This window comes from Anabrus simplex, chromosome 2 (genome assembly GCF_040414725.1).
Source record: "Anabrus simplex isolate iqAnaSimp1 chromosome 2, ASM4041472v1, whole genome shotgun sequence".
Lineage (NCBI taxonomy): Eukaryota > Metazoa > Arthropoda > Insecta > Orthoptera > Tettigoniidae > Anabrus > Anabrus simplex.
Window position 1 is genome coordinate 197,884,306 of NC_090266.1, and position 22,364 is coordinate 197,906,669.

General features: G+C 39.5%; 1 protein-coding gene across 2 annotated transcripts in view; it reads left to right on the plus strand.

Moving 5' to 3' along the window:
* Positions 1-17,026, plus strand: part of LOC136864001 (polyubiquitin) — a 48,398-nt gene extending 31,372 nt beyond the window's left edge. For both annotated transcript variants that reach the window (XM_068226130.1, XM_068226131.1), the window contains 2 exons: positions 545-772; positions 16,338-17,026. In XM_068226130.1, coding sequence (XP_068082231.1) covers positions 545-772; positions 16,338-16,381 — 272 coding nt within the window. In that variant the 3' untranslated portion in view covers positions 16,382-17,026. The remainder of the gene's footprint in view (positions 1-544; positions 773-16,337) is intronic.
* Positions 17,027-22,364: the final 5,338 nt, after the last annotated feature.

Consider the following 22,364-nt stretch of genomic DNA (forward strand, 5'->3'; position numbering starts at 1 on the left):
GTATCCCCAAAATTTCATTCTATGTCCAGTAGTTTTGGCTTGGCGATCATGAATCGGTCAGGACATGTTATTTTATATCTATTACATCGTTATAAATTGGTTCTAATTTACTTATATCGCCATGCAGGGAACTTAGTCAAATTATTCCACAACATGCAGTCATCCTGATTCTTACAGCAGAGTCCCATGTAACAGCTTAAACTGCCATTCCATGTTCAGGATACCTGACCTAGAGGATATTCCTCCAGATAGTTTATAGACTAGTCGTATTACCAATCTCGATTCAGTTTCTGTATAGATGTGCTATCTTTTGCATAAATTTAAACTACACTTTCATCTGGGAGTTGTACAGGCCCTTAATTTTAATTATCAAAATATAACTCGTGTACATAAAAATCCTGCAGATACTCCTAACATATCTAGGTTCAGTTGTTTCTGAGAAGTGTACACGCAAGGAACTTGTAAAATACATTTTTTTCTTTATATAGCTACTCTAATTCTTGTTCTTAAATTGCCAATGTTAAATATAATTATTTCATTTCAGAATCTACCCTCCATTTGGTGCTGCGTCTGCGAGGTGGTATGCAAATTTTTGTTAAAACTCTGACTGGCAAGACAATTACATTGGAAGTTGAAGCTTCTGACACAATTGAGAATGTGAAGGCTAAGATTCAAGACAAGGAAGGCATTCCTCCTGACCAGCAAAGACTTATCTTTGCAGGAAAGCAATTAGAGGATGGACGCACTCTGTCGGATTACAATATACAAAAAGGTTTGTTTAACTCGTAAGTTTTTGTTTGGGGTTCCGTTGTGGTGTTAAGATTTTCAATAACCAGTGTTATTTCAAGGATTATTTTTAACCATACTACTCTACATTCTCTTCAGTGCATAAGATGTTCAGATGTCTGAAGTATTCAGACTTGCACGCATGCTCTGTTAAAGGAACAAAAGTTTTTTACACTTTCTACAACTCTGCAATTGAAAAATTTCCAAGCTTATTGGTTGATTTAATCCTTTAATTATAAAACATGCAAATTTCCAGTTTCATCTCTCCTTCGGTGCTGGTTATCAGTTGAGTGTAAGTCAACAGTGAGGTTTCCCTGTTTGAGGATTTAATGTTTACTACAATTAAACAGGGTTTATCCCCTCCAAACCCAGACCCTTCAAATATCCATACCTGCCAACCCTTCTGATTTATCTGGAAACTTTTTTTTTTTAAACTAGTCTGCAGATTCTTGATTTATTCTTGCTTCCTATTTTTGACCAGTATAACCTCCAGTATGGTCAATAATCTTCACCTGGGATAAAGGATAAATTCTTATGTGCTTGTGTAATTTACACGGACTCATTTTCAAGCGTATTTATTTGATGCTTTATTTCGTGAGTGTATCGTCGCTCTCCTTCGTATGTAGTGTTTCCCGCTCACCGCAGCAGCATGTGTGCTTTACAGCTGGGGATTCGGGACTAAAATCTCCTACAAGCAAGAGAGGCTATCACCCACTTATCGACACAGTTAATCCTGTGAAAACAGATGAATTCCTTTTATGCGGATACATACATCTCAAAAACTGAAGATGTTGCAGACGTACAGGCATGAAAACTGGTATTTCAATATTCTTTAAAGATAATGAAATGCGTGAGGGGCCCGAAAGAATTGGATAAGCGGGTGAATTTTTAAAATGAGTACCGGTATATCTATATTACATGTCGTCCGGCTCCGTAGCTATATGGTTAGCATGCTGGCCTTTGGTCACAGGGGTCCCGGGTTCGATTCCTGGAAAGGTCGGGAATTGTAACCATCATTGTTTAATTTTCCTGGCATGCGGGCTGCGTGTATGTGTTGTCTTAATCATTTCATCCTCATCACGACGCGCAGTTTGCCTACGAGCATCAAATCAAAAGACCTGCACCTGGCGAGCCAAACTCTTCCTGGGATCTCCTGGCACAAAAAGCCATACACCATGTCATTTTACATTGTGTCAAAATGTTAACATGCTAGAGGCAAGAAACTTGGTATTTGGAGAGTCCTTTAAAAATACAGGAACCTGTACCTTTTTGTTTTTTGGAGAGGGCTCTTAACAGGGGGTGAAAAGTGAAAAATAGTTCTTATTCTTATGAGGATAGTCATATCTTAAAAACTGAAAGTGTCACAGACGTGACATGTTTATTTTTTGACTTGAGAGAAGACTGTTTCTCGCATGTACAGTTCTATGTTGCATGGTCGTCTTAGCCCCAAAAGGTAATAACACAAACAGGGTTTACAAAGAATTCCTGGGGTAAATGCAACTCAATTTTTGGGAGAGTTTTTATACTTTAGGAATTTTCAGATGTGTTAGTACAATGCCGAGGAACTATTACTCCGACCAAATTACGAAATCCACGCGACCAAAGCCACGGGTAATTGCTAGAGTGTCATAAATGGGAATTGGGTACAGTTTCTTGTAGCTTAACCATTTTTTATGTTTTCTACGTTTAAGATTTTAAATATTATGTTCAATCGCATTTTAACTGAAGATACATATGCCCTCCATCCAGTCCTTTTTGCACTTAGACTATGGCGCATTATGTGATGAAATCCAAGAATTTTTTACGAGAAGTTGGCAGGTATGAATATCCCACTGGTTGAGTTCTGGAACTACTACTTAAGAACAAAACCTATGCGTGGTCACTTCGGAAGTCTATCCCCAATCCACACATGTACAATACTTTCAAATACCTCAGGTTAATTTCCTAATCGCATCTTCATTACAACAACGGGCACATCACTTCTATAACTGGAAACCTTAAAATTAACCCTAACAAATTTTAACCCCATTTCGTCCTGTAGAATGTTGCCCCATATACCACTTATCTAAAACTACGTAGCGATGTTGTCCCAACTGAATTAAGGTCTGAAATTCAATGAGTAATTCCACTCTACGTCTCCTGCATTTATCACTAAACTACCACAACCCAATAGCATTTGCAGTGGCTCACAATCACAAACTTCAACAATCCTAATGAAGTTCAAAATATTAAGTCTCCTAACAAATGGTTCCACCGGACCCAATGACGTTAGCCCTATATTCCTCAAGAATACTTCTGCATTTCTCTGTATGGTTTCTGGTACATTCAGACAGTTGTAAACAATCTATCGCACCGATTTTCAAATCTCTTGAACAAACATACTTAATCATACTGCCCAGTATCTATTGTCTCAATGCTATACTCTGCCCTTGAAATAATAATTCACCACTGACTCCTCTTTTTTACATAGCCATACCTCTCTGAAGCACAGCACGGATTCACTCCTGGAAAATCGTGCCTCACTAACCTAACGATTCTCGATCACTTCAGCAATAGAAAATAAATCTCGGATGTAATCTATATAGAGCTGGCCAAAGCAGTAAGACTAGATGAATCATGCACTATTTCATCATAAGCTCACTACCAGATTTAATATCCATCGCCCTATCTGGGCAGGTGGTACTTCCTGAATCTTTAATCATTATGAGGGGTGTTCAGGGCTTGTAGTAAAAATGTAAAGGAGACTACATGCAAGTATCTGGTGAGACCCAACTACTGTATGGTTGCAGTGTATGGGACCCTCACAAGGATTACGTGATTCAGGAACTGGAAAAAATCTAAGGAAAAACAGTTCAATTTGTTTGGGTGGTTTCCGATTCCGAAAATGTTCCCAAGTTTGGGCTGGGAAGACTTGGACAACACTCCATCACTAACATTGTTGAAGGGGAAGTGCTGGGAAAGAAAGGAAGAGGAAGACCTAGGATGAAGTATTTGGACATCAGGAGGAGGTTACATTGTGACAATTACATGGAATCGAAACTAACAACCAATGAAAGAGTGGTTGCATCGACAAGGCATCAGCCTTTAGAATATCTATTGACGCATTACATTCCAGTAAAAGTAGCACTTAGGACATTTAATAAGACTACAAATAAACCGCATGATTGATAAAAATATTCCTGTTCGTATAATTCTGGTGTATCAGAAAAATAGGAAAATGAAATGTCGTATGGCTTTTAGTGCCGGGATATCCCAGGACGGGTTCGGCTCGCCAGGTGCAGGTCTTTCTATTTGACGGCTGTAGGCGACCTGCGCATCGTGATGAGGATGAAATGATGATGAAGACAGCACATACGCCCAGCCCCGTGCCAATGGAATTAACCAATTAAGGTTAAAATCCCAGACCCGGCCGGGAATCGAACCCGGGACCCTCTGAACCGAAGGCCAGTACGCTGACCGTTCAGCCAACGAGTCGGACAATAGGAAAATAATGAATTATCTCCCTTTGCGAGTTATTCCAATCCCTAACACCCCTTCCTATAAACAAATATTTATCCCAATTTTGTCCTCTTCAATTCAGACTTTTAGACACCACTCAGACTTATTCGTTTACAGCTGTCATTTCAAGACAGCTCGGAACATACCACTTGGTCAAGCAGCTTGCCTCCTTTCTCCCTGAATACCAAAACGCAAGCTAACCGTAAAACTGGACTAGCCCACAAGGGGGGCATTCCCTACTCGTCGCCATAGATTTCGCTCAAATTTATAGAACATGCAGGGCTTGACTAGAAAGAAAAAATACCCGAAGTGGGAACTCCAGATGGCCAAGCGTATAGAAAATAAAAATGTTGACGCGGCTCTCGCACCGTATAAGCCACTTACATTAGTGTGCACGCCGAGCAGTTGTCGTAGCGGTAAGAACTCGGACTGGTAAGTTGATGGTCGTGGGTTCGACTCCTCGTGTGGAGACTGGTTTTCTCTGTCAACTTTTATGTTAATTTTCCAATTACACAAAGAGGTGAATAATTAATTTTATTTATTTATTTATTTATACGCAAAAGGCGTAGAAAAGGTAAAAATATTGGGATTTCATTGTCAGACTTTTTTCCATCTGCGCCAAGAATCTATTGTTTGTGTACAGCCGCCAGGAGCAACTTTCACTTGTCAGGTGAGAACGAATCTTACAGCGAAAGGGCTATTCACGTTTTCTGGCACATTCCAAGGAGGTGAGATAGCCAATAAAGGAGAAAAAGAATAATTCCTGTTTGAACACGTTGGGAAAGTTCGCAACTCCAAATTTTCTACAATTGTGCGTTCATTTAAAAAATGACGTCCTATGTGCATTTTTTATATAAATAAAATAAATTGAAATGAAGGAATAATATAAAAATTGAGAAAAATTCTCCACACGGGGATTCGAACCCACGACCATCGAATTACTAGTCCAAGCTCTTACCGCTGCGCCAACAACTGCTCGGCATGCGCACTAACGTAAGTGGCTTATACGGTGCGAGAGCCGCGTCAACCTTTTTTTCCATATGCTTGGTCACCTGGAGTTCCCACTTTGGGTACTTTCATTTCTAGCCAAGCCCTGCATGTTCTATAAATTTGAGCGAAATCTGTGGTGACGAGTAGGGAATGCCCCCTTGTAAGTGACAGGGAGACGGGCTAGTAACCCAAAGTCGGGAGGTGCCATGGGTTCAAATCTTGCCATCGGCTGTTCTTGAAATGTGGTTTTTCCATTTCAGCTCAACGTAAATGCTGGAACTTAAGGCTGAAACAGCCACATCAACAAGAAGAAGAAGAATAATGTGCTGTTATTATTGTTGCTATTATACAATTAACGGAATTAACGATCTAATGACCCAATTTTATCCCACAAATAGATTGCTCGCTTTGTAATGTAAACCATTTTGAAAAGTGAAAATACTAGATTCATACTGAATGGAGACAAAACTGAATTATTTATAATTAGTATAATTATTGGCTCCTCCATGGTGCAGACTGTAGCCTCTGACCGTTAAGGTAAAGCAATACACATTAAGGTGTTACCTCCCACTTCAGAGAGTATTGCATACCATAAAGAGCAAAAATAGATTGGATTATTGATATTTTTTATTCTTTTCATTCATAAATATTTGTTAAAAAGAAAAAGGCATTTAATTTGAAGTGTAGGTACACAGAAAAACTTAAATCATTAATACATAAATTTCATATTACAGTTTTACCTTAATCCTAGTCTTCCTCCTCAGAAGAATCTGTTAGCTGTATGCAAATCCTCATTGTCAAAAGTGGACAATGTTCTTGTAGCTATTCTCTATTTTCACCGCATGGCTGATTTAATTTCTCCACTTGTCGGGTGTCGCAAGCATACAGGCTTCCTTCAGTGACTGAATAATTACCTCCAATGGTTTCTTTCTTGGATTTTCTGATGCCGGTCTTCCATTTTATCTCCAGCCACACCATCTCAATGGGATTAAAAATGCAGTGGTATGGTGGTATGCGCAAGACTGTCTATAACTGGCTTCCAAATTGTCTACAACATATGGTACCTTCTTTCTTTCTTCCCTTTTTCCAATAGGTTCTCTGCAGTAATTCTTTGGCTGATGACATGTCAAATAAATTTTAATTTCCTGCTTTCCATTTCCTTTGCTAATCTTCTTTAACTTCCCTTAAGACTTACAGGTTGGTTTTTCTTTCCATCCAGCTCATTCTAGTCATCTTCCAGCATATCCACATTTCAGCAGCTTTAAGTAGATTTCTTTCTAATTTGCCCAGAATGCAACTCTCACTTCCATACGTTCACGTATTGGGTAAGTTAAATGATACTACTGTATTTTTATTATTTTAACTGTACTTTCAGTACGCCTGTTCTATTTTTCACTTTTTTTGGCGGTTAACTGAGATTTTACTTATCCGGGAAGCCTTAACCCTACATTACCCCAGTTAATCGAGAGTTGAATGTACCTATTTGTAAGCGAGGGGAAAATGGCTCTTACACAGGGTTTATTCATTGTATAACTATACAAGCGTTAGTCTGAGGAGTTTTTGGTTGTAAGACTTTAAATATTAGGATGCAGTGTGTATGAGATCACAAACTAATGGAGCAAGTGGCAAAATTACTTTTCCCAAATATGTGCTTATCTTTAGGTTTTTTTTTTTGTGGGGAGGCGATTGATTCTATTTCAAGAAGTTCACTGCAATTTTTTTTTTTTTTTTTTTTTTTTTTTTTTTGAAATATTTCACTTGGACAGTTCCTATGTCGTGTCTCTTTGCTTCTAACCCTGTATGGTAATTCCATAATACATTAGTTATGGTCATATTTACATCTGCATTTATTACGCATAATCCCGAATACCCCCTGCCAACCAATCAGAACCACACTCCTGAATTTCAAACATCAAATTGTGGAAGAATTAAGTTGCATGGTATGCAGAAATTAAAAAAAAAAAATTAAGTAATGTCCTAAATATGGTAATTTAAAACGCTTCACAAGTGTAAAATCTAAAAAGAATGGGAAAGGAACAGGTAGCAAGAAGGGATTTTGAAAGACAAGATAACCAGACCAAGAAGGCAAGTGGATTAAATTCGGAACGACAGAGAAGATGGATTGGATCCACCATCCTGGGCGACTGGAGTGGGACATTGATAAGTAATAAAAACATCAATGAGAAATAAAACTAGTTCAAGGTACAAATCAGTCTCAAACGTAGTCAAAACTACCACCCTTGGAACTTTGATCACTTGCCTTTCCATACAATTTGTCCTGGTTACCATCCATAGAATGTGAAATTTCACATTTCTTGGAACTTTTACTCACAAAAGTCGTTGGAGAGTCAATCCCGTGGAGTCTGCTTCAATTTGCATTGAAGTTCCACTCGTCCAGTTGGTATCTGTACATGATCCCCGGCAGACATCATCCACTCGGTGTAGAGCTGTTTCAGTGTAATTTTGAAAGGCTTGTTCAAACATCAAACGGATATAGCATAGGTCAGCCCTCCTGGAATCGTTGCCAGATCGGTTTTTCCTTTACTTATGAATTTCTTTACGGCATCTGTAAGATGCCTGCAACACCTATCGAGCACAAGCAGGATGCTGTTCTGCAATGAAGCCCCTGGGCGACATTGCGAAAGTTGCTTGATTCTTGGTCAATGAATAAACAAAGTGAGCAGTGCAACTCGTACGATCATGCCAGGCGCAATACTCGCTTATCATAGTTCCTATTTTTATTTCCTTGTTGATGAATAACTTTTTGTATGGGAATTGTTCAATGGATGTTCCATTTATGAAAATTAAATAAGTACTGGTTTTCATTAACTTCATGTTATTTTTGAACATCCATCAAACAATTCCTATACTGGCTTGTGCTTATACGCCACACCCACTGTTCTGACATGAGCATACACCACTTCTGTAATTATGAAGATGTCTGCATCGTAGTGGAAGTTTTGCTTGGAAATTGATATATTGAAGTGATGTGTTATACTGGATCAACCTAGGAAAGTGAAGTGATTTCTCAAATGCTTTAAGTGTATAAAGCCTAAAATAGATCTATGGGATATTCAGTGCTGTTGACTTCCCAGATGTCTTCTAGAGATAACTAAAGTTCATTACATGCAGTTTCTTTTGTTTGTTGGTTTGTAAAAGAATTCTGGTGAATTTTGTGCCCACCAGCAAGCTTTGAGATCTGATCCTTACAGCTTTCTCCTTATGGTCTGACACCATAGTTAGCCAGTTCGAGTCCCGTTTGTACAAGAAAAGAATAACGATCGGAATGTTCGCTGGTGTAGTGGTGTAAAATCCAAATTTTCTGGATTGCATTCCAAAACCCTGGCTTAAATTCCTAACCTCTCTGCAGTACTCAAATGAAGGGAGAGGAAATGACTTGGGATTCGTTCATTGGATGTGGGCATTTAGCTTTGAACAGATCTCTTCTCATCGACAGTAGTAGTGTATGCACAGACTGCTCAATCCCACCTCATAATTGCAAAACTCGCTCACTCCGTAGGCTTCTGAGGCACGTGAAGTTCCCGTGCCGATCTCGCAATCCTCTTCCATCCTTTTCGGTCTTCAGTCCGCTCTTCCCAGGTTACCAATTTGGAGGGTCCGGCATATCTTGTAGATCTCCTTCCAGGTGCTTTGGAGTCTTCCTGAAGGTCTTTTCCCATTAAGAGATCCCTTGTCTAGATTTACTGTGCTCTTGTTATCCTGCATCCTCGGCAAATGTCCAGCACAGTGCACTCTGTTGGATTCTATCACATCCATTATAGTGTGTTGTTGAGAGAGGGAGTAAATATCATAATTAGATCTTTTCCGCCAGCTTTGGGAAATAGTATCGAACCATGGGCAAATATTTTTCTATATACAGTAGAAGTCGGTTATAGCGAGAATTCATAACAGCCAAAAATTTACTCGCTATAACGGATTGTCGTTATATCCGATTTTGTATAAAAGTCGGAAAACCCCTCATGCACTTTAAAATCGGTATGAAACGGCAATCGGTTTGTTCAAAACTTGTTTCCGCAGATGATATCCACACCACGGCTTTGTTTATTTTTCGTAATCTGATACTATGTGAAAGTGTGTTTAATTCTGAAAAAAATATAGTTCCGTATTTCTCCAAATCCGAGATGAACCCCACTTTTTCCTTCAAAAGATTTAAATCAGGCTCAAAAAGAAGTTTGTAAAATCGTACAGGCCTACGCATTTCTAGACTATTTTTAGACGTCGAATATTGACTTTCGTCACGCCGTATTTCTTTGGGGGGGGGGCTGCACAATTATTAATTTCCGCCGGTTTAAGGACCGTTAACTTAACATAGGCATCAGAATACCGAAGAGAACTCGTTGAAAATTTTCCGGCAATACCTATTCCATGCGTCTCTACAATACAACGATCCGTCAGGAAATTATTCTAGCTGTCTATAAAACTGTTACTTTTACGCAGCATCAGATATAACCGACTACCGCTACACGCACGTCTCGCTTGTCAGGTGCGGCCAAATTCAATGGCTAGTGATGTATAGGCCTAATCGCGAATGTTTAAGGTCAACGAACGAGTTTATTGCGCCACGGTATGGCCAACCGCCCTTGCGTTTTTCATGCACATACCTCACAATTTCATCGACTTCTTTAAAGCGTCCTTGTTGTGGACCACTGAATGCATTTTTTGTACAGTACGCTTTTTTTTTTAGCTCTGTCTTCACGCTAACGCCAAATATTGGCTTTAGTTAAGCCTATGCTGTATTTTCTTGCGGCTGCACAATTATTCTACATTTCCGAGTGTTTCATAACCATTAACTTAAGATTGGCATCATAATATAGACTAGAACCCGTTGAAAATTTGCCGGCAATACCTTTTCCACGTATCTTTACAATAAGACTATCCATCACGAAAATATTCCTGCTGTCTATAAACCTTAATTTTACTAAGTATCAAGTACAATAGACGCGTTATGACTCTGCCACTGAGTAGCCATGGATTTTCTAAGAAATCAAAGGGTCGCATGTTTTGATGCCATTCTGCAGATTTGAGAAACACACAGGCACTGTACACTGTACAACCGGTAGCAATGTGTAGTAAAGAAGCGGTCGTCAATGATTTCTGTGTGCGTGTGAAGAGAACCAGCGTGGTTACCGCGGTAGTTGCCAGTGGTATCCATTAACTTCCTGTTAGGCCACGAATGCAACAACCCTTGAGTTTTCGCATGAGATTCTGAGAAAAAAGTCTTGGATTCGGAGGAATACGGTATCACCCCAGATATTTCTGTGGCAAACACCTCAGCTTTCTTCTTCAAACAGCGTCGCCTAACCTAACCATATATGTAGCCTGTCATGAAAACATATTTGAAACACATGTAGAGAAATAACCTCACGGAAAATTTACATGTAAATAACCGTAACTAGACGCGAGAAGATATAAAATATCCTCTGAAATCAGTGATGCACTCTGCCATATCTTGAGGTGTAAGACATTCTTACGTAATTTGCGTATAACATTAAAATTAAGATATCGTTTATTCAGTCTTTATTTTTACGAGTTAACAACTGCTATCGGCCACGTTATTTACGCGTTTATTACGAAAACGTGTTATCCTCTTTCTTTTCGAATTTTCTTTACGGAACAGCTGTCTATTGATATTACTAATCGACTCCGACATTGCCTTCGAATTGCGACGAGAGAATTCGCTAGTGCACATAGCGAGGAAACGATGCCGGAGGTAATCATCGCTGGGGTGCATAAATATCGGTAACGGAGAAAATCGCTCGTAATAATGGATGCGCCAGTGATAGGGTTCTTGCTGTAACGGTAGGACGATACAGGTTAATATAGGAATTTTGAAGGGACAGAAAAAAGTCGTTACTATAACGGAGTTCTCTTTATATGCTGTACTCGCTATAGCGGACTTCAACGGTACTTTATTCTCACACTTAGCCGGCCCCATGGTGCAGGGGTAGCGTACCTGCCTGTTACCCGGGAGCCCCGGGTTAGATTCCTGGCCAGGTCAGGGATTTTTACCTGCATCTAAGGGCTGGCTCGAGGTCCACTCAGCCTACGTGATTAAAATTGAGGAGCTATCTGCGGTGAGATGGCGGCCCCGGTCTAGAAAGCCAAGAATAACTGCCTGGAGGATCCGTTGTGCTGACCACACAACACCTCTTAATCTGTAGGCCTTCGGGCTAAGCAGCGGTCGCTTGGTAAGCCATGGTCCTTCGGGGCTGGTGCGCCATGGGGTTTGGGGGGGGGGGGTTCTCAGACTTCAACTGCTGTTGCTCTTTCTTGGTTATACTCAATGTCTCGGAACCATACAGAAGTACGGTTCTAATGATTGTATTGTAGACAATCATTTTTGCATTTCTTCTTAGAAAAATGGAGCTTAATATAGGGCTCATAGAGTAAAATGCCTTATTTGCATTTTTAATTCTAGCTTGGTGTTGGTGTTGCCTTTAGTTTTGTTCATCAATCAATACACCAAGGAATTTCAGCTCCTCCACTCTTTCAAATATATATTTCCCAGTCTTCAAAGGCAATCTGTCAACCTTCTCATTGTTCAGTCTCTGTACGACCATGTAATGTCTCTATCATTCACCCGTAAGCCAATTTTTGCTGTCATTTCCTTTAGTTCCACAATAGCTGCCTAATTTCTAATTCAATGCGGCCAATATGATTATCCGCATATGCAAGGACTTCATGTTGTCTCCCCAGTATGATACCAGCAGCTCAAAGAGCTAATTTTCTGATAATCTTCTCCAGTGCAATGTTCAATAGAAGAGATGTGCATCTGCTTGTCTCAGACCAGTTTTATTCTGGAAGGAACTTGTTAGCTGTGCTTTGCTCAAAGGCAGAAAATCATTACCCTCCATACACAGTTTGCACATTTTTGCACATTTTAATTTTATGGGAAAGCCAAACTGTCATGATGTTCCACAGCCGCCCTCTATGGATTGAATCATATGCCGTGAAGAAATCTGTGGGGATAATGAACAGACTCCTTGTGTTCCCACACCTTATCATTAAGGCTGATTCTCCACGAGCAAGTAAAATGCTGCTGTTCGCCCACCTGACCGCTCAAACTTTTTGCCTATTCTACAAGAGCTGTTGAATTGACGCCTGTAAACAGCGCCAAAAACGCCGGCGACATGCACAGCCATTCTCCACCAGCGATAAACCTGCCACACTATGATGGATGTCGTACAAATAGGTCTTGTTGTCGGAGTTGTTCAACTACAGTTATTACCAATATTGAAAAAGAAACCTGGTAAGAAAAGACGTTGGTGAACTTAACCTGCGTTATCGAATCGGCTCGCCACTGGACAATTCATTTAACGTTTTGCGAACAAAGGAGCTATATGGAAATGTTCTTCCAATATTATAGAATGTTAGATGCTTCATACGATGAGCTGTTTGAACTTTAGGTTTATATTACTAAACGAGTGAAATGGTAGTTTAGGGGAAGGCCTGAAATTTAATTCTCAAATGTTTTATATTATTAGTGGTCTTTGTCGATAAATATTACATAACTAAAGTTATATAGAATTAAATTTTCGAACAATTGTCTCGTACATGTTTACCGTACCGGCTATGATAACGCACATTCATGAATTTGTATTTTTGTTGCTACGTTCATATAAACGCCGAAGCAGGAGAAAATTGGTTAACAGAATATAATGAAAATCAGTACATAGTCAAGGACTAAAACTACAGTCCAAGCTATTAAAAAAATTTTATTCACCCTGGATAAAATTGCAGTTTAGGGGAAGGCACCTATTTTCTAAAATATCTACAATAAGTTATTGGTCCTATTAGAAGGTCCTGCATAACAAAAGTTAGAATACATTTTCCGATCATTTGTTTTATTGCAAACGGCCGTAGCAGTGTTGAAACCCCGGATCCCGTGAGATCTCTGAAGTTAAGCAACATTGGGCGTGCTCAAGATTTGGATGGGTTGCTACGCACTGTTGAGGGATAAAGGAAAGGAGCTCACCACCCTACCGCACCTAAACTCCGGCTCAGGCACACCTCTGCGGAGGTTTGGATCTGCCTTCGGAAAAAATACACACTTGCGTTTATTTTTTATTCAGTTTTGTCGTACCGACTATGATAAGAGTGGTATTTCCGAGTCGGAAGAAAACTAAATGCAAAGCGCATAACATTCATCAAAAATAACATTGACCATTGCTTCTTGTGATCTTTGTCTCTTATGCTGCCACTCAACTCCGATAGATGGGATTACTGCTGCGTACCGACTTAATATTGGCGGGAAATAGATGGGGAGTTAGAAAACTTTCCTCTTTAGCATTCCACTCCTGGTTCATACATTTCCTAATACTGCTGGTACCTAACGCACTGGTTCATCATAGTATTCCAGCTATTCGATCCCTACTCTGACGGGCTGTTTTGAATTAGTAGTGGTGGTAGTAGTAGTTCTAGAATTACAATTTAGGTCTTCTCCAAATTATAGCACCACAATTCACTAAACAATTCAAAATTCAACCCTGAAGAGAGCCGTTTCGTAAGAAAAGTTTCCGCTTCACTTTTATTTAATCTATATTCATTTTATTCCAAATTAGCAGCGAAGAGGGGCATTCTCCTTTGGCTTTGAGGAAGAATTTGCTTCTACGTCAGATAGTTTCTTCCCCTGCCAGTGTATTGAATGAGATTTTCCAATTCATCGTGTATTCCTAGGAAACGGTAGTAAAAGTGCATAGTTGTTGCCCTTGGACTCTCCAATATTCGACCCCCCACCGAGAAAAAGACGAAGAGTGCTCACGGATCACGGCTGTCTGCGGCTTGGTCATTACAGCTCTGAAAATTCCGATTGTTAGATCGGAAGCGTAGTACCGTTCGTTAAGTCAGAAAATGCGTGGTTTTTCATTTGATCGAGTATTTCATATGGAAACATTGCATTTAATCATGTCATTCCTACTGACATTGTAATGACCTATGTTCATTTCAGGATGTAAAAAGGCAGGTGGAGGTTGTCTGCCATTATAATGCTCCTCAACTTGATTGTGACTGACAGTACGCAAGCGGGCCTGCCATTACAATGAATATTCCCTAACCCAGTCTTCATATGAGAAAATACGTTTGGCGACTTCCCCGTCGCGTTTCTAGGGTAACGTTAAGAGCTATGGAATTTAATGCAATCTTGCTCGCATGTACACTACCTAACCTTGAATTCTGTAACGAAGCACGGGTACGTCAGCTAGTATACATTTCGGGCAGTTCCTATCGTGCGACAGCGGGTGAACTGCTCACTGCTGCCTCGTGGAGTATGATTCGCTGTTCTACCGCTAGCGGGAATAACGCCTCTGCTGGCGTTAGACCCGCCTGCCCGCTCAGACGCGTCCACCCGCGGTGTGCAAACCGCCCGTGTAGACAACTCTACATATGCCCCATAGTTCTGTTCCGCAAGCGGGTTTCTAGCGGGCGAACGGCGGCGTTTTACCTGCTCGTGGAGAATCAGCCTGTCTTAATTGCAAATATGTTGTCTGTAGTGGACCTGTTTCTTGGAAAACTGTTCTGATAGTCCCAATTAACATTTTCAGCAGATGGTTTTATACGCTGTAAAAGAATGTCAGAATTTTGTAGGCTCTTGTTTGCAAGAGATACCACAGTGATTTTGAAGTTCTTCCTTATCCCCTCCTTTATGAATTGGCACAATAAGCGATTCCTGTTCTTTTGTAATAACTTTGTGCCATATTCTTAGAATGATCTCATATATGTATTTATGTAATCTTCCTGTGCTGTATTTAATAACCTGTGTAGGAATGTTGTCACTACCTGAAGCTTTATTGCTTTTTAAACCTATAATACTTTGTAATACCTCTTGGTATGATGCAGAACTGGATGGTTTAAAATAAGTTTCTGGATCTGCACAATTCAGCAAGGAATCGAAGTATTCCCTGCAATAATTTAATAATTTGTCCTGATCAGCAATTAAATTTCTAGGCTTATCTCTCATAATATTCTTTGTTGAAATCCTTTGTATTTATGCTTTCGTATATATATCTTGCAGATGTTCCTGTTTCTGTAGTCATCTTGGATTGATTCTTTGTTGTCTGACTTTTTCTTCTTTCCATTGCACAACACCACATTAAATTCAGTTGTCACCCTATCATAAACTTTCACTACTGTCAGTGGAGTCTTACCCATGTGCCTTGGGTGGTAAGTGTATGTTCATTTGGCAAAATTCTTAGTTTCCATAGTTCAGTTTTGCTACTGGAAATGTTCAGAGTTGTAATTACGATGCTTACTGTTAATATGGACTGTAAAGTCAAACCGGGATGTGTATATACTCTAATGTACATTTTGATAAGAGGCAGATTGTTTAAATTCTGATGTTTACATCAGAGTACAGCATCTTGCTTTTGTTTTAGGATGATAGAAAAAAGCCCTTCTTTCAGTTCCATGCTGAGGCTTATTACTGGGAATAAACACAATCATATTTACACTTCCAGGTGGAACTTAACAAAATGTTTTTGTAGCATTTTTTATGGCTGATCAATGTTCAGAATATACCTGCAATTCTTAAATGCAAGTCTACTGGGTTAATGCATTTTATTTATACGTTAGAAGTGCTTAAGAATTATGATATTGTAGGAAATGTATGGAAACCTAGTTATTGTAACATCTTGTTCTATTGGTTTTTAGCCGTCGATATGTATGTCAGAGACGTATCAGTTGTCGTTGTTTTATCTACTAGTTCCAGAAACAAAGACTGGAAATGCTTGTCTTTTGCCCTTCCCCCTCAGCTGTACTTTGTGTGTTGTAAGTCATGTGTTGCTAGTAATTGACTAATATTCCTGGAAGATGTCTTTACAGATGTTTAGGTAGATATTGACTGTTCCTGCATGGTGTTTTGAGTGTGTCAGTTGTTATCTACTTGTGCTACTTACCTTAAATGTCCACATTCCTGAAGTAATTTTAAACTAAAAGAAATTAATTTTATTACAAATGAAATCTTGGGTAGGTCCAACTGTGATGTTGAAAGCTGTTTAGTTTCTTGAAGAGTTCATGGTAAATTAAGATTTTTACTGTGCATTTTTCAGAATCTACCTTGCATCTGGTTCTGCGCCTGAGGGGTGGAATGTAACTATGAAGACTGCTATGCATTTCATGCAAGGAGAACTTGAGATTATAAAAGAAAGTACCCAACATTTTGTTATTTCTTAAGTTTAATGTTGTATCAAAGCTCATTTTTTGTTTTGACTAAATTTGTATTGTTGTTTAATATAAACTTCATGGTAAATTAAAATTCAATATAAAATTTGCCTAAATGCATTGATGCGAGTTGATTCCTTTTTGTCTTGAATAAACTTTTTTTTAAATTAACTTTAATTGCTTTTCTGGTTGGTTGTCTTTATGTCAAGTTCTGTAGAGCTCTTCTCCGTACTTCAGCTTTTGTGTGTTCAGAGGCTCTAAAATTCTTGTAATTTGTTCTAAAATTCCTTAGTGGAAAACATTGTAAATTGCAAATCATATTTCTTCCCTTAAATTTTTTGCTTTTCTGATGTCCAGTGTTAAATTGTCTACGAGGGAAATTTTAAGCTGTTGTGATTATATACAACAATCATATGCTTAATTTTACTGAATGTGTAGAATTATAATTGTAGTTGCTGTAATTGTATAATTTTAAATCTCAATATCCTTGCAAGTTGATTCTCCTGTATTTCAGTATTCCTGAATCCTTGTTAAATCTCTATATGTTAAAGATCCAGAATAAATGTGCTGCAAGAGACTTCTCTTTCATTTCTCCATTCCAGGAACTACAGTACTTGTTTCTCTAGTCTTACTCACTACCCTTCTATAATGTAAACCTGGCTGAACTGAATCTAGTGATGGGCAGGCTGAGGCGGGGTCTCTATTTGTTCAGACTAGCACAGGCACTGTTTCTCACGAGAGATCTTGAGCATTGTCCCTGCATTTTGTGGTGAGCAGTGTGTTCTGGGCCTATTGGTAGATGGAGCCGAAGGTTTGTGTAGAGTATGCAAATGGCCAGCAACGGGCCTTTTCCATTCTGTAAATACGTGTCCGAGACTAGGGCTTTTACTACAGAGGCCTGTTCAGCAGAGTATAATATAAAGGATACACGTTCGGACATTGTATGCAGTGGTAAATAGAAATGTATAGGGTAAGTACAGAAACTGGCGGCTACTGTAGGTACACCTGTCTTGATACTACAGGCGTGCATTATTCAAACTCGAGACTGGGCAAGATGCGCTTTGTTCATGTGCAATTCTGTTATACAAGAGTAGGTGTCTCCTAAAATGACAGTTTGCTCCAATTTCTTTAGGCAAGTAGGTGTTTATTGTTCAGACCCCACATTCAACATAATGTGACCACTGCTTGTGTTTACTAGTATTTTCATGATGAAATCCTTCCTTACAATGTTTGAGTATTTGGTACTTCGGTATATGACTGTGCAATTGTCTAATTGTACGATACAACTTTGACGATGTCCGAAACTCGACGAGTCAATGTAGGTTATTTTAGAGTTACCATATAGCGCAGCCTGCTATATTTATTCAAAAGTAAAATATGTCTAGAAATACCTCTGGGATGATCTGGCACTTACACGCACACAATATCGCTGAAGGGGAATAGTCGCAGAACACATCTGGCCCAGGCTGCATCACAAGAAGCTGTGCTGCAGACAATTCCAAGATACCAAGGTAGGTGTACATCCTATTTATGCAAGGATATTTGGCTAAGATTCCACCTTAACTCTTGGACCGTTTAAGATGCTGACATTTTCATTTGTGGTAATGGTATTAATGGGCTCGTAGTTAAACATGCAGTACTTTTCTAGGCGTTTGACAAATCGGCACTTAAGTTTCCATGTGAGAACGCTGATGGTATACCATGAAGCTTACTTAGTTTCTGGGACGTCGCACAGATCACAGCACACGAGTCTCTTACATGTAACGTCAGCCTCAAACGAGCGCCACAGGCCGTAAAGGTTAAGCAGAGTTCTCCCAGTCACTCTGGATCACTGTGGCAATACCAGAATTCGAAGTGGAGACAGGATATAATGAAAGGACAGAAATTGGTCATTTTCAGTGTACGTTATAAGAAATTAACTGCAGTGAAACTAAGTAACATGTATTTTGACCGGATAAAATAGTTAAGCAAACCACCTCAATTTTGTACTGTAAGTAATGAAGTAAGATTTTCAATATTTTATGAGGTGCTTTAGAAACATTTGTAATATGGAGTTAAGGTGGAAACGCTGTGGCTTGTGGTTGCTTGAGTTCAAATTATTTGACAAACTTGCCAACAATGCCATAACGAATGCCAGTTTAACAAATTATTTAAATAGCAAAATTATTTTTAGGCCCCTTCCCTATTTGATGTCTTAAAATATTTCGTTGTAATGAATTTCAAACTTTCAGTATAATGAATTAAAATTATCCTTTTTGCTTATATTTAACATCTTTTTTCCCCAAGGTAACTAGAATAAAAGGTAGGCTACTCCGGCAGTTGAAGCTTCCATTGGCTGGAGCGCTAGGACGTCACGGGATATGAACGATAGCGAGTAAGGTACAGTCGCAGTACAGCAAGCCTGTGATTTCTAGTGCCTGTGAAACATCTTTTCAATCTTTCACAAAATAATAGCCTGGTTTAGTCCGATTCGATAAGTAACGGCACTTCCAAAAGATTTACGCATTTTCAAATCTATTTTAAGTTTCGTCACATGCTGAGCAGGTAGAACATGAACTATCAGTTACATGATATATAATTTGATTAGAAATAAAATATTGCCATGCAACTAAAAAACTTATTTCCTGATGAAGTAAATGTTTGTACCAAATGGCATAGGAAAATATACATCATATGGACATCTTTATGGAATATTAAATTATTAAAATGTACGTATCAGACTTAATTATTTGATGAACCAGCCCAAAGCTTAGCCTTCTTATTGGCATATTTTCTCAGTGCTAGCTCCTTACTCTTTGCATTAAAATGCCATACCCTAATAAATGTCCTGGTCTTTAAGTAGAGATAAATTATTTTGTCATGGAATACTAGAAATTTTGACTAAATGTTAGAAGTTTTCATTAAGTTTTTGCATCTGGATAGTCTTACCATGAAACACACCATATGAAATTTCGAACTGAGCTATATTTTTTTTAACTACTCGTGACGGATGTGTGAGGCCCCCTTTTGAAATAACCAATATCCAGTAACGGGTCTCTTTTCGCACGACATTTTTCTTTCTTCGTATTTACTATATATCGGATCACGGATACTGTATTATTTCACGAGCTTCGAAATATATTCAGAAATTTAAGTTATTAGCACATAATGATGTTATTGGATTTTACGTCCCACTATCTATGTATTTGAGCACCTTCACCACCGGACTGAGACAGGATCGAACCTGCTAAGTTGGGCTAAGAAGGCCAGCGCTCTACCATTTGAGTTGCTACCCAGCCCGGCTATTAGCCCGTAACAATAATTATAGAAAATATAATTTTTATTCAGTCATTTATATCAGACACCTTTTTACCGTACGAGTTGTAATAGAGATATTCAAGAGTTTATTAAGTATTTTCAACAACCAAGCATTGCTGACGAGGAAGCATTGTTATGCCATCGCAGTAGCAAACTGGCTATGATGGTTGTCGTTATTGTCTTTGTAATATGCAAAATAATAATAATGTTATTTGTGTTGCGTCTCACTAACATGTACGGTTTTCCGAGAGTCGAGGTGCCGTAATTTTGTCCCACGGGAGTTCTTTTACGTGCGGACAATTTATAGCGCCACACAAGTTTCCATAATATGTTGACTGCATTTTAATCAGTACAGTGGTTAGCTGTCTCTGTGGATCCGTGGTAGTGTGTCAGCTAGTAATGGGCAACGCTCTCGCTCGAGACTGACGTCTGAGATCTCGAGACTCTCGCGAGAATCCGGAGACCGATCCTCCTGTAGCGCAAGCTGTGCGACGTACCAGTAAGTACGACTGTAAACTTGACAGTATATCATTGGCAGTTATTGCGTGAAATAACGTTCTCTTATGAAAACGTGTGAGCCAATACATTTTGTCAAACGCCTGGAAAAGTACTGCATGTTGAACTATGAACTCCTTAATACCATTAACTAAAGTGGAAACAGAATGTCAGTATATAAACTGTTCACGACTTATTTGGGGTGGACATCTTAGGTGAATAACAATGCATACTTTGTGAATAACTGTAGGTAGGATGTACACCTACTTGGATACTAGAGGCGTGCATTATTCGAATCTGAGAGGGGGCAGATGTGCTTTGCTACATATGCAACCCCCATTACACATGAGTGGAACGTATAACAGGGGTGATGGGCAACGCCCTCGAGACAGATTCTCGTGTGCTGCGAGCTGTGCGACGTCCCAGAAACTACGAGCGTAAGCTTGATAGTTATCAGCAGCAGTTCCCACATGGAAACGTGTGTAACGATAAATTTTGTCAAAATCCTATGAAAGCACTGCATGTTGAACTATGAGCTCCTTACCATTAACGAAAGTGAATACAGAATGCCAGTATCTTAAACTGTTCATGAGTTATGTCAGGTGGACGTCTTAGCTGAATAACCCCTATAATTTGTTAATAATGGTTATTAGGACGCAATCCTATCTGGATGCCTCACAATCGTTGTCGGCAGGGTAGTTTCTTGTGATTCAGACCGGGCCGGAAGTATTCTGTGACGAATCATCTTCATTGATTTTTTTTTTTTTTTTTTTTGCTAGGGGCTTTTCGTCGCACTGACACAGATAGGTCTTATGGCGACGATGGGATAGGAAAGACCTAGGAGTTGGAAGGAACCGGCCGTGGCCTTCATTATGGTACAGCCCCAGCATTTGCCTGGTGTGAAAATGGGAAACCACGGAAAACCATCTTCAGGGCTGCCGATAGTGGGATTCGAACCTACTATCTCCCTGATGCAAGATCACAGGTGCCCGCCTCTACGTGTTCGGCCAACTCGCCCGGTCTTCATTGATATTATGCGTTTGTAAGTGCCGGATCATCCCAGAAGTATTTCTGCCGATGTATTTTACTTCTTTTGAATAAGCAACACAGTGGGCTTGCTATGTGACATCTCTTAAAAATAACCGACATTCACGACTTACGTTGCGTTTCGGACATCGTCTTCAAGTTGTCGCGTACAATTAGACACAGTTCACATTGCACCGTCATATATCGAAGTACCTACCTAATTACGACGCGAATACTCTATAGCAATTTAGATCGCACATTCCACTCATGCGTAATGGTGGTTGCATATGCAGCAAGGCGCGTCTTGCCTCGTATCGAGTTCGAATAACGCACGCCTCTAATATCCAGTTACGTGTACCTACAATAGCCGTCAGGTTCTGTACTTAAACCACTCATTCGTGTACCTACCAGTGCATACAATGCCCGAATGCGTATCGTTTATAATTGTTATACTTCGTCAAAATAGACCTCGGTATAAACGAACGCCCTAGTCGCTTGTTGACACGTATTTACGAAAATGAGAAGGCCCGTGGTTGGCTATTCGCATATTCGGAACAAACATCATTCAGCTCAGACTACCTGCAGGCCTAGAGGTGGGGACGGAGCGAGTAATACCGATGAGTAATCCGGTTGTAGCGGTAGAGCGCACCACCGATTCCCTCCGCTTACAACTGCGAGTACTCGCGGAGGACCTGGGCACAGTGTAGCGCACAACGCACGTACGGAAGTACCTGTATTCAATCTGTGTGTTTCGAATGTACGTATATATTTCCTATGCTTGTTATGTTTTGTAGATAATGTAAAGTCTGTTAGATTATATTTGTGGTGTTAGTGTGATATTTATACATATTCGTAGATAGTAGTTATATTTTTAGAACATTTAAAGGAATTTAAAGGAATTTTTACAGAACGTTGTTCCACAAATGCCACGAAAACCGTCGGATGCCTGGCAGTTTTTTGACATCACTGATAATAGGAAACGCGCAAAATGCAAATGTTGTGGGCGCACATACGCGACGGGTGGTGGCACATCAAATATAATATAATATAACATAATATAATATAATAACTGTATTTATAGAAGCATTCTACTGATA